Genomic DNA, 13,701 nt, shown 5'->3' with positions numbered 1-13,701 from the left:
GAGGACTTTTGTAATCATATCACTGCATGCTGTCCTTGATGCCTTGATGATATTGATTAAGTGTATGTACTGTACACTTTATGTGATGAGTACATTCACTGATTTTACTTTGATATGTATTGTAATTTTTGTGCTGAATAAGTTTTTTTTTTCTCTCCTGCAGATAATGGCTCAAAACATGGTTCCACTATGCTCATACCAGTATGAGCGGACCTTCAACACCACTCGCATACCTGGGGTGCAGACAGATAAAATTGTACATTTCAGTGATTCCACACACATCATTGTGTACCATGCTGGCCGCTTCTTCAAGATGCCTTGCTATTACAAGGGTCGGCTGCTGAACCCCAAGGAACTCCAGATGTTAGTAGTTTTCATTAAGACACTTTGGTTGGACACAGACTTTGTACACTTAGGTTGGTTAGAAGAATATTACACATTGTAAAATATGACTAAAATGGATGAAGTGAAGGGCTTGGGAGTCCTCTCCTTTTATCTTTTTCTCTTATTCTTTTATGAAATCAGATTTTTTGGGGTAATGCTAATTTAAAGGGACCTCAGTAGGGTATTTAGTAGATAGGTAATATTATTCTTGTTACTGTTGCATAATGATTTTGTCATAATGAGCACATGACTTGGATGTCTTTATGTTAATCCTGCATTCTTTTAGTTCATTATTACTAACATTTTCTTAGTCTTGAAATCTAGTAAAGAAAAATTAAAGTGGATGTATGCTGATGATGCAATTGTTTATATATTAATGTGATTTTTGTTGTTTGATATTATTACATTAGTACAAATTTTCCTAAGTTGATAAGTCATTGGTATTCTTGGACAGCAGATGACCATTTCTTTTCTGGATTATAGGCAGTTCGACAGGATTTTAGCTGATGAAAGTGTCCCAGAAAAGGGAGAAGCCACCCTTGGAGCTCTGACTGCAGGAGAGCGCACACCCTGGGCTGAGGCACGCACCAAGTTCTTCAACAAAGGTGTCAACTATAGCTCACTGAAGGACATTGGTAAGGAATTGATCATATTACTTTTCATTGTCATTATAAAGATACCATACCAATCGTGCTTTTCTTAAAATTTGATTGGAAAACTGGCATGTGGAAAAAGTGATATCCTAGCAAATTAATCATTAGCATTAGCTTTTATGATTGCATTAGATTGGACAAGGAGTAAGTAAGCCATATGTCATGTTATGATCACCTGCCCTGATTTAAGGTATCTGTGTATATGCTGGAAAGTACTTGGATAATGGTTATATTCAGGGAACAAAAACTGCATATACAAGTAAAGCTTAGTCATGGAAGAAAAAATGTAAGATAAATGCTGCCTTCTGTATAAGAGGATGATGTCACTGTAGCTTGGGAGGATAAAGTTTAAGGGGTTTTTACGGTGTTTTGACCCATGGTAACTAAAAGTCCTCTAATCCTCATGAAAATTTTATTGTGAATGTACATCTGTGTTGGTATCTTTCTCTCCAAAGATGATGGCGATACCTGTTGAAGAAGGAGAAAAAAAATTAGAAACTATGAAATTTAGTATTCCTAGCTTATCCACTAAAAGTCAATTATAATTTCTCTGAAGTTCTTGTAAATATGTCTTATTGAAGTAGAAGAGCTACTTTATTTTTTGGTTTGAACGATTTTTTGTTTGAAAGTAATTTATTTAAAAAAAAATTGTAAACATGCAGATTCTTCTTTTCAACTAAAAGTGGAAAAAACTGGAATATTTAAAATTCTAAGGTAAATAAACTCAAAATTTTGGCTAAACAAATTACAGAATATTTAATGCTGATCATTATAAAAAAAGAATGAAGTTAATTGATTAAAAAACAGCAAAGTTATAATGATGTAAAGTTGAAAAACTTACTTTCGAGTAAAACGTGATGAAAGATTCTGCGCTGCGGCAATCCATCCTCGCGTCAGAAACTCCCAGATGCGTAGAAGAGTTCTCATTGCAGCCTCTTGTTTCTCATCTTCTTAGCTAAAGGCCTGTTCATCATTTTGTCCTTTTTTCTGAGAGCCTTGGCAAGGTGTTTCTATGCTACGGGATAATATCTTCCTCTTCTCTGCACTCGAGACAGTGGGCTGGCGGGAAGGGGAGATGGCTGGTGCTGCAGGCAGTGAGGCTGGCGGCTTATCAGCAGTATTGCCACTCACTGATGCCTCGTCTTTTTTCCCATTACGGGAAACGCTTGCCTTCAGCATGGCCTCCCTCTTCGTCTTATGTAAGGCAGAAAGTTTTGGCATGATGAGCAAACCAAGAAATGTCCAAAATCCAAGGAAAGGAAGTGTGTGATGGAACAAGGTGTCATATACCTTCTCCCTCTCAACTCTTGTTAATCACTGGCTTTGTCTCCGTGTTAGACTGTCACAAGCTCCCTCATGGCAAGACTATAAGATGCAATGTCTCACCAGATAAGAAAAAATATAGAAAAATACAGAAAAATTATGACATATTTACACCCTTCCTTTCCTTCGCGATGGACCTTTAAACACGTGTGGGGCTGACAGCTGGATCTTTAAATGTCGCATAGAGCCCTTTAAATTAATCAGAAGACAAAACTTTTTCTACCTGGATGTTGGCGAAGTGTTGGTTGATTTTTTGACGCAGGAATTTCAAAATACTACTTGTGACGAAAATGCATGTATTTTAACATATATGTCTCCCCTTAACAGTATATTAAAGTATTAAAGGGCTGGAGTTTGTGAAGATGAAGTGTATGGGTAGAGCAAATGTAGATCTTTTAGCCCCAGCTTTTTGTGTAAGAGAGGAATAGGAATGGTTGTGTCAGACAAGATTAGACTTGAATATGTGCTGAGGATGCTTTGTAAAGTTAGACAGCCTCTGAATTCAAATGTTTGTTGCATGTTACTGTTTTTTATGCATGTTTATGTGTTTATTTTCTGTGTCACAGAAAAGTCAGCCTTTGTGGTGGTGCTGGAGGAGGATGAGTATGACTACAGCCCTGATGATCCCACACAACTGGACCGCTTTGGACGTGCCATGCTGCATGGCAAGGGATATGACCGCTGGTATGATAAGTCCTTCAACGTTATTGTCATGAAAAATGGACGGGTAAGTAATTCTTAATTCTGCATACATGGTTACTGCATTACCTGATTTGATTTTCTTTTTAATTTTATCATCAGTTCTTTTCATTGTCAATCTAATATTTTCATCTTTTGTACAGGTCTGGAACTGTGTTAAAAAAGAGAAGAAAATTTTGATTTTAAATGTTTTTGCCTGATTATTGGGATGCATTCTTTACTTAAAGGAGAACCTTTCTTTATAGTTATAAAACATCCTATAATTCCTGAGTGCAGAATAGACGATAACAATTTTTTATTTTGATATATATTTTTTATCAATATTCTATTGTTCATTTGGGATCAGGTTTTCACTAGTTATAAAATGGCAAGCTACATTCCTTTCTTCTACATTTCAGATTGGGTTTAATGCAGAACATAGCTGGTAAGTGCAAACTTTTGAGTGCTTTTTATCTTGAATCTTTCATTTCTGCTATTTTATTTTTAATTATTATATGGCAACAGTACTTTGTCCAGTCAGAGATAATACAGTTTGTTCCAGTCTTAACTAACTTCTGTTTGGTTATTTTTTCCTGAATTCCTGTAGCTATCATTCATGAAACATTACCTTGCTATTAGTATCCTTTTTTGAAGTAGTAATTTGATAACATTCTTGACATGTGCTATTCAACTATGTCTAAAAGCTAAGACTACATAAATACATAATGTGCATGCATGTGCTCATACACACACACACACACACACACACACACACACACACACACACACACACACACACACACACACACACACACACACACACACACACCCGGTAGCTCAGTGGTTAGAGCGCTGGCTTGTGAGAGGACCGGAGTTCGATTCCCGAGCCAGGTGGAGATATTTGGGTGTGTCTCCTTTCACATGTAGCCCCTGTTCACCTAGCAGTGAGTAGATACGGGATGTAAATCGAGGAATTGTGACCTTGTTGTCCCGGTGTGTGTTGTGTGCCTGGTCTCAGGCCTATCCGAAGATCGGAAATAATGAGCTCTGAGCTCGTTCCGTAGGGTAACGTCTGGTGGCTGTTTCGTTAGAGACTGCTGGAGATCAAACAGTGAAACACACACACACACACACACACACACACACACACACACACACACACACACACACACACACACACACACACACACACACACACACACACACACACACACACAGCCCTGATAAACACATAAATAAGATATTTGGACTATTATATAGGATGCTGACTAATATAAGAGTGGCATTTCATTACATGGATAAAGATATGAAGAAAAAAATCACAAGCATGATACGCCCAAGGCTGGAATATACAGCAGTGGTATGGTCTCTGAGTTCTAAAAAGATATATGAAAACTGGAAAGGATACAGAAGATTGCTACAAAGATGGTGCCGGAATCAAAGGACCTCACATATGAAGAACGACTAAAGGAAATGGGATTGCAACCTTACAAGATAGAAGAGAACGAGGGGACCTAATAACAATGTATAAAATAGTAAATGATATTGAAAAGATAGACAAAGAAGACCTGGTGCTGTTGGCGGAAGAGGATGGAAGGACAAGAGGACATGAAAAGAAGATCAGGATGAGGCAGTGTGTGAAGGATGTTGGAAAATACAGTTTTCCACACAGAATGGTGGAAAAATAGAATGCATTGGATAATAGAATTGTTACAGCACGTAGTGTGCATAACTTTAAAGAAAAATTAGATAGATGGAGATATGGAGACAGGACACTATGAGTCCCGCTCGAACCCTGTACAATACAACTAGGTAAATACACACACACACACACACACACACACACACACACACACACACACACACACACACACACACACACACACACATCATATCAAACAGACAATTTGGGTTCAGGACTTATTAAGCTTCTACTCAAGAGATGGATGGGTATACATAGTATACCTGGACATTAAAAAGGCTTTTGATAAAGTCCTGCACAGAAGACTTCTTTGGAAACTAGAGTACATAGGAGGACTGCGTGGAACCTTGCTCGAATGGACAAGAGATTATTTGAAGGATAGGGAAATGAGAACTGTGATTAGAGATACATACTCATCTTGGGGTAAAGTAACTAGCAGAGTGCCACAGTGTTAGCTCCCATTATCTTTCAAGTTTATGTAAACGACATTCATATTGGGATAAATAGTTATATAAATTTATTCGCTGATGATGCAAAGTTACTAAGAGTTATCAAAACTAGATAGGACTATCTGCTGTTGCAGGAAGATTTAAACAAGATCTATGAATGGAGCAAGAAGTGGAAATTGGAGTTTAATGCCAAGAAATGGCACATAATGGAACTAGGAAAGAGTAAGAGAAGAGCAGTATGGAACTTTTTTTTTTATACCATGTGGGCTTTTCACGGGAATTTATGGGCTAAAGGGGATACTTTTTGGGGTGCCTCCTATCTGAAAGCCCACCCGCTAGGAAACCGTTGCCTCGAGTGAGGGAAACTCGGACCGTGGACAGGATTCGAATGCACTTGGAGAGACCCCAAAGCACGCATGGTTTCACTGTACCACGGCGGGAGAGGAGCAAATAATGAAGACTAAAGAGGAAAAAGATCTTGGAGTGATCATATAAGAAAATTTGAGTCCTGATAGACACATAAGCAAGATATTTGGACTATCATATAAGGTGTTGACTAATATAAGAGTGGCATTTCATTACATGGATAAAGATATGATGAAAAAATCATCACAAGCATGATACGCCCAAGGCTGGAATATGCAGCAGTGGTATGGTCGCCAAGCTCTAAAAAGGATATAAGAAAATTGGAAAGGATACAGAAGATTGCTACAAAGATGGTACCGGAATTAAAGGACCTCACATATGAAGAACGACTGAAGGAAATGGGACTGCCAACCTTACAAGATAGAAGAGAATGCGGGGACCTAATAACAATGTATAATATAGTAAATGATATTGAAAAGATAGACAAAGAAGACCTGGTGCTGTTGATGAAAGAAGGTGGAAGGACAAGAGGACATGAAAAGAAGATCAGGATGAGGCAGTGTGTGAAAGATATTGGAAAATACAGTTTTTCACACAGAACAATGGAAAAATGGAATGCATTGGATAATGGAATTGTTACAGCACATAGTGTGCTTAACTTTAAAGAAAAACTAGATAAATGGAGATATGGAGACAGGACACTATGAGCCCTGCTCAAACTCTGTACAATACAACAACTAGGTAAATACACACACACAATTTTTAACATATTACACTAAGAACTTTATATAAAACTTGAGTGTTAGTAGCTCTTGGTGATGTTTATGTTGTTGCCAATATGCAGTTTATTTTCCATCCCTCCCTGCTGCTGTTACTCCTGGTACTGCTTCTACTGCCTCCCGTCACACAGGTCCTGGATGGAGCACAGTGGCAGTGGTTACATTCATCTCTGTATATTCTTTTGTTAATGCCAGTTGTCCCTACTTTCTTCCTCCCTACAGGGCTGATGCAGCCATCATGTCTCACCTCTGGGAATATGTTCTTACTGAGGACCTCATAGCACTAGGGTGAGAGTGCCTTCCATAGCATTGTCCATCTTCTTTTTTGCTTCGACTGTCATGCTTCACCAGGAATGGATGACAAGTATACCAGGACAGAAATAAAGCACTGGACCAGCCTGTACAGCCAGTGCTCTGCCTCTGCCACTTTAATTTCTGCACAACATTTGGCACCTGACATCTTTCTTGCATATTGCTGAATCTGCATTCTTCTCATTCTTTGTTCCTTGATTTTTAGAATGTTAATGCTGGGGCCATATGTCTGTCTGCCATGTACTTCATGTCTTCTGTCTAGTGTATCCCTGTTGCTATCTCTTGCTTTTCTATGCCTTGACACCAGCATGCAACAGGAATGTAGTACATTATTTTTTTGCTTCAGCTGACCTTTTCTTTTAATTTCCTTGTGCTTTATGTTGGTCACCATTGTTTAGTCAGAATGTAAATGTAACAGGTTATATGTCACAGATTTTAATAATTTCATCTCAGCTTTTTTCACTTCTTACAGATTACTTTCCTTGGGCAAGAAGTATCTAATGTATGAGGATTGTTGTTCTTTTTCCTTTTCAAATTATTTAGAATTTATTCTTACCCAAGAAAACTTCTTGATGTCTCCTCAGGGCTGATGCCCCCATCATGGGCCACATGTGGGAGTACATTATGGGCGAGGATATCTTTGAGTTTGGGTATGGAGGAGCATGGCCAAGTAGTGTGGTTTTTTGCTTGTAGTATGTAACCCAAGATAGTATGTGATTACAATCTAGGATGCTTTGTGAAAGTCCACCCTGATACTTTGTGGTAGGCTTTGACCCTGGATGGTGTTTGGTGCTAAGAGGCAGCTGGTTTGTGGAGGTATAACCCAGTGTGGTGTGGTGCTGTAATCCAGAATGGTATGAAGGGCTGTGACTCAGGGTGACATGTGGATGTGCATTTTCCTGATTTTTGGAAGGCAGTGACATAGGATAGGTTGTATTTGACAATGACTCACTGACCCTGTGTAATGTGAGGACTCTAATCTTAGATGATGTATGAAATTGCAATTTAGTATTATATATATGTAGAGTTTTACTCAAAGTGATAAATGAAAATTAGGGAAGATAATGTGTGAGTTTAAAGCTATATAGTGTGAAATATGATGAGTTTTGAATGGAATGTAACTCTGGTGTATCATTTAGTTTGATCAATGGAAGTGTTACAGAAGACACTATGCGAGATTGTGGAACTGTGAGTGATGGTGAAAGGCTGATGAGATAGATTTTGAGTAATAGACATTAGCCATTGTGGGAAATATATTAAAACTTGAATATTGGTATTTGTTGCACTAAAATAAGTAAGTGAGAAAGATACACCCAAAGTTTGGCAAACCATTAACATAATTATATTGAATCTTGCTTGGTGGTTAGCTACCACAGCAGTGCTATACACAGTTTCTCATTGTTGGCCAGGGTGGGGCAAGTAACTGTTGTAATGCAGGATGCCTTGTTTATTATTAATATTGGGATTGGTGAACTTGTTTGTTCTTCATCAGTTGCAAGTGGTGTTTATTCATGGATTTTTATGGCATGACTCATCTGTTATGATAATACAATGGCTAATGTTGAATATATTTTTCCGTAGAAATTTGGGTTTCAGCATGTTATGTAGAAAAAAAAAAACAATGCTTGACTGATTTGGTTGTTGCTGTAATTACAAAAGAATGCTTCTTCTTCATTCTGATGTTTGTCGCATTGGCTGCTTATAAATAACTTTTTAGTAAAGTAATGTTTTATCTTCTATATTTAATCCTCTTGAGAGAAAGTAAATAAAAATGAAGCAGAGTGAAAGAAAAATATATTGATTATGCAATTTGATTTGATGAAGTCAGAGAAACAGGAGTTTGTTCTTTCATGAAATTATGGAATGGTAAATAAATCAAATGTTTGCTTTCGTTTTCATATAATTTTAAGGTCATGTGACTGGTTTATTTTTTTCTCTTAAATCACTCATTGCTTTGCCAATCCTGTCACTTGAAGATGATCATGTATACAGACATGAAGCCACCAGTAAACAGTTTTAATTTTTTTACTTATAATTCCAGTTGCAGAAAGAAAACTGGCATGAAGTTAGTGTTTAAAAAATTGGAGCCTTGCAATATCCTAATTCATGTCAGTGAACTAAAAAAAATTGCCTATGCATATTTAATAGGAAATTGTATGTGTGGATGTTGATTTCTTCAATTGATATCAAGTGAGTTAAAGTGAATCATTGTTTGACTTGTACTTAAATACTCGAAGCTTATGCCAAGTCAGTCACAAAAACTCCCTGTTCTGATTTCATCCAGTCAGTTTGCAGGTTGCTCTGGTGGTATAAAATGTTGTTATTTGATATCTTTACTAACACATTATTTTTTTCATGCTTTCTTGAACTGACAGAAAGTAAGTGCAACACTGTAGGAAATATTTTTTTAAGACAATTGCAGGTGATTTGATTTGTAGAATGTTAAACTGATAGTTAGCTATACAAAAATATTAACCGTCAGATACAAAATATATTTAAAATAGGTATCCATCAATATCTGTTGAGAATCTTATATTTTATGAAAGTTACTTTAAGTTTTATAAGAACAATAGATAGTTACTGTATCACATTGAGCTGTCTGTCATTCACTACCTGTTCTGCCTCAGATATGATGATGACGGTAATTGTGTGGGCAAAGTAACCTGTAACCCTCCAGTACCAAGCCGTTTGAAGTGGGAGCTGAACCAAGAGTGTCTGCAGGCCATTGACACCTCCTTCAGGGTAAGACCAAGCAGCTAAAGGAACTAATAAGAGTTAGCTTGTATTTTTTCCTTTGTTGTCTATGCCTGTGTTCGTGTGTGTGTGTGTGTGTGTGTGTGTTTGTCATTCACCTATGGTTATCTGCTAATCCTCAGCCAGTTGCTAAGCAGCTGCCAGGGAAAGCACTTCAGCAGGCTTTGGAGCCTAACCTAGACATATGTACGAGGGGGTAAGGCGGTCATAGGGTTCTCCTGTCTTCATAATAAATAAGATTTTGATACCATATAGATGGAAAAAATGGAGAGAGAGAGTTTGGTGGTGCAGCCAGAGGTATGATATATTGTGAAAATCAGTCATTTATCAAAACACCTGTTAAACTGAGAAGATTGACTGATGATAATATGGATAAGGACTTTTCTGGATTTAGAGATGAAGGAGGCTGATAAACGTGGAAAGGGAGACAAGATACATGAAGGAGGTGATGTTGAGTTTAATGGACAAGCAGGACAAAGTGATAACAGAAACCACTGAACTAAAACTTAGATTAGAGGAATGTGAGAAAGTAAGGGAAATGAATCTAGAGATGAAGGAGGAAATGCAGGAGATAAAGAAACAAAATGATATACTAAAGGCTACATGTCACAACTACGAAGACTCCTTAAGGAGCCTTCAGAAAAAAGTGCAGGATGGGATTGAAGACAGAGTAGAAAATGGAATGGGTTAAAACAAGCTGGAGGAATTACAAAATGCATGGAAACAGGAAAACGAAGAGGAAAAGTAAAATTTTCAGAGGTAGTAAGGAGGCAGATTTAGGATAAGTCAAAAGACGCTGTTATACAAATAATTAAGAAGAAAGAACATCTAGTGAGAGATACAGTGGATAAGAGGAAATGTTTCTTAATTTTTGTGATAAAGGAAAAAAAGAATCCAAACAAGTTCATGAGAGAGCATGAAGAGAGTGAATTGGCCAAAACTATTATCAAACAGGTCCAGGACAGCACACAGGAGTTGGACCAGGAAGTGGAGGAAGTGATTAGGTTGGGAAGATTTAGTGAAGGGGGTAAGAGACCGATGAAAGTGAGAATGAGATGGTGGTGGAGGAAATTATGACAAGGAAAGGGAAACTGGCCAATGATACTGAATGTAAAGATATATGGATAAAAAGAGATAAGAACCTGGAAGAGAGGGAAAAGGAAACAGTGCTAAGAAATTAAGCTAAGGAAAAAAAATGAAAAAAGGACAGAGATTGGGAAAAAGAATTTCTACTGAGGATCTAAAGAAGTGGTATCTATGGAAGAAGGAGGAGGCAAGAAATTAAGAGTGACTTGTACTAATATAGGTGGGTTGCTAGCTAGCGTGTTGGAGGTTAGAGATTATTTGAAAAAAATGTGCATCGTTGAAACAAATCTAAAAGAGGAGATTCGTGTTAGCTAAAGAGGAGGGATATAATAGCTGGAGAAGAGATAAGAAGGATAAAGGGGGAGGAGGAGTGCTAATAATTAAATTACAGACAGGTGTCACTTACAAGTGTTATGGGAAAGTTATGTGAAATAGTTGTCAAAGAAAAATGGGTTAAACATCTGGAAGAAGTCATTGAACAGACAATTTGGGTTCAAGACAGGACGGTCATGTGTGTCGAACTTATTAAAGTTTCTACATGAGCAATAGAAGGACTGGAAAGCAGAGATGTTTTTATAGGGCCATTACCTATCCAGTGGGCAGATGTCTCTCAAATGTTTTGGAGGGAATCTCAGTTTTGAAGAGCCTGAATGAGAGATAAACCATGGAAGACATGGTATGACACACAGGTCAAATAATCAGGCCAAGAAATGTTAGTAGTGTGTGACCATAGTACAGAGTGAGCATGAGGTTAGGTGGGACAGGCTTTTTGCAGGGACATTATGGTGTGGTGCCATCAGTATCGCGGGTACAAGTCAGGCTCATGGATGCAAGCTGATGCAAATTCTGGGCATCAAGAAAGGGTGTAAACCTGTTTGTGTGTATACTAGAATGGGCGTAATCTATGGTACTACTGTATATTAGAATTTTACTGTTATTTGCCAAGCTACTTGATTTATTTTATGATGCTTTAGTAGTGCTTGTAATTTTTATGATAGTCTAGCATTCTTATCAACTAGTGATATGTAGCTTATCTTTTCTTTCCCAGGTTGCAGATGCCCTCCTGAATGATGTTGACCTGCGCCTATACATGCACACAGCTTATGGCAAGGGCTTCATGAAGGGGTGTCGCCTCTCACCAGATGCCTACACTCAAATGGCTCTCCAGCTGGCCTACTATCGGGTGAGTCAGCTTGAGTGGAAAGGACAGGAGAAAGGAAACACCTATTAGAGCTGTGAATGGATTAATTCAAGCATAATGATTTGACATTGGCAACATTGGACATAAATACATCTTAGGATGCCTGTACTATTTATGTACAAAAGACATTTTTATTATCAGTGTCCATTTCATGAGAACATTAAATTTTGGCTGAAAGAGCTATTGAGTTCAAAGTTTCTGAAGAAGTAAAAAAGAAAAAACTATAGTGTTATCACATATTTAAAATTCATGGCTTTTGTCATAGAGCTGCAAAGTATTATGTTTGGGTCTTTGCTACATATAGGAAGATATTTCTTGTGCTTAAGATGTAAGTGCTTGATAACACCATAATTTTATCTTGATTTTGAGAAACTCCATATTTGTCTGGTTTGTTAATTAATTTCTTATATTGTTTTAATTTTTCTTTCATGTATTAGGATGCTGGGAAATTCAACCTGACCTACGAAGCAAGCATGACGCGTCTTTTCCGTGATGGCCGCACTGAGACTGTTCGTCCCTGTACTATTGAGTCATGTGCTTGGGTGAAGGCTATGGAGGACAAGGCCATCCCAGTAAGTGTTTTTACCCTATTAATAAGAATTTTAACTCTCACAAGTCTCAGTAGGAATTTCACCTACATCTGGTCTGATCCAGAAAAGATATTAAGTACATTATGGTGCAACTGGAGTAAATAATTTATAATGGTGGTTATGCAGCTCAAGTGACATTTGTCTAGCATGATCAGTAAGGTTCTGTTGTCTCTCCATAGAACTGAAGGTGATTATGATTGTGTGTGTGATTACATGAGTGTGCTTCACCATTTGTCAAGATGTTGTTAGCCTTTTATATAGATAGACTTTGTAAAAGCTGATCAGTCATTTGAGTTGTCTTGAAATTGTTGACCACCCAGAGTGTCTATAGTGAAACTGGTTTTGGTTCCACAAATGAGGTTAGTTTGAAAAGATAAACTAATATTCTTGGATATGAAACTTGAATGTTTGCTACAATAGAACAAAAATAAGCAGAAAATATGAATTTCCTTATTTATTTGCTATTTCTGTGTGTGTTGAAATTAATTATTTATTTATTTCCCCTCTTTGTTTAGAATACAACTCGTGTGGAGCTCCTGAAGACGGCTTGCAATCAGCATCAGACCGGCTATCGTGATGCAATGTGTGGCAAGGGTATTGACCGTCACCTCTTTTGCCTTTATGTTGTCTCCAAGTACCTGGAGGTAGACAGCCCCTTCCTTAATGTGAGTTCAATGTTTTTGAGTCCTTTAAATTTAAGTTACGAAATAAATACCATAGTTGAACCAGCCAAACTTGGTACTTTGTGCATTGGCTGTATTCCTCTGTGCTATTGCCACCTCAGTCTCGGAGTGACCTGACCTGACCATGGACAGCAGGAAGTGACCTGGGAGTGTGGCAGTGCCACATGGCCAATAGGCATTGCCAAATGAAGATATCCAAGTTATGAGGGAGAATGTTTTAATTAAAATTTTTAGAACTTCTAACACAGGTCCATACCTGTATAAATAATAATTTTTTTTTTATAAAGATTTTTACTCTTAAGGTTACTGATAGCTAAATGAGGAATAGCAAAAGAATATTATTAGTCAAAAAAGTATTTTTAAGTGTCTTGATTTTATTTTGAAGCAAAATATTATTATTATCTCTGCTTCATTTCCAAGAACTCTAAATGATATCTAAACTATTTACAACGGTACTTCTTTAAGTAAAAGAACATATCCCAGTTATCAGATAGAATTTTTTAATTGAATTTTTTTTCAATTTTTAACACCATGACTCTTACAAAAAACGAAAAAAATTTGTGATAAAAAAAAATAGCCTTTTAACTTTATATTAAATTTTAATGTCTTCACTCTGGCCAATAGAATACGGCCGCAGCACTGTATCAGGGTTGGGAAGTGATAGAGGGATACCTCACACACACACACACACACACACACACACACACACACACACACACACACACACACACACACACACAC

The 13,701-nt window shown here is 37.4% G+C and overlaps 1 protein-coding gene across 4 annotated transcripts in view; it reads left to right on the top strand.

Moving 5' to 3' along the window:
- LOC123520589 (carnitine O-palmitoyltransferase 1, liver isoform-like) overlaps nt 1-13,701 on the top strand; it is a 35,288-nt gene that overhangs the window by 10,366 nt on the left and 11,221 nt on the right. For 2 of the 4 annotated variants that reach the window (XM_045283000.1, XM_045283001.1), the window contains exons 8-17: nt 164-363; nt 868-1,019; nt 2,927-3,087; nt 3,458-3,483; nt 6,557-6,622; nt 8,405-8,407; nt 9,274-9,388; nt 11,535-11,669; nt 12,125-12,259; nt 12,793-12,942. In XM_045283000.1, the coding sequence (XP_045138935.1) occupies nt 164-363; nt 868-1,019; nt 2,927-3,087; nt 3,458-3,483; nt 6,557-6,622; nt 8,405-8,407; nt 9,274-9,388; nt 11,535-11,669; nt 12,125-12,259; nt 12,793-12,942 (1,143 nt within the window). Of the gene's footprint in view, nt 1-163; nt 364-867; nt 1,020-2,926; nt 3,088-3,457; nt 3,484-6,556; nt 6,623-7,230; nt 7,297-8,404; nt 8,408-9,273; nt 9,389-11,534; nt 11,670-12,124; nt 12,260-12,792; nt 12,943-13,701 lie in introns of all 4 variants that reach the window. The other 2 variants (XM_045283003.1, XM_045283002.1) reach the window with 2 other exon arrangements.

The sequence above is a fragment of the Portunus trituberculatus genome, chromosome 47, assembly GCF_017591435.1.
Source record: "Portunus trituberculatus isolate SZX2019 chromosome 47, ASM1759143v1, whole genome shotgun sequence".
NCBI classification, from domain to species: domain Eukaryota; kingdom Metazoa; phylum Arthropoda; class Malacostraca; order Decapoda; family Portunidae; genus Portunus; species Portunus trituberculatus.
The sequence above is the reverse complement of the archived record's forward strand: the minus strand, read 5'-3'. Positions and strand labels throughout refer to the sequence as shown.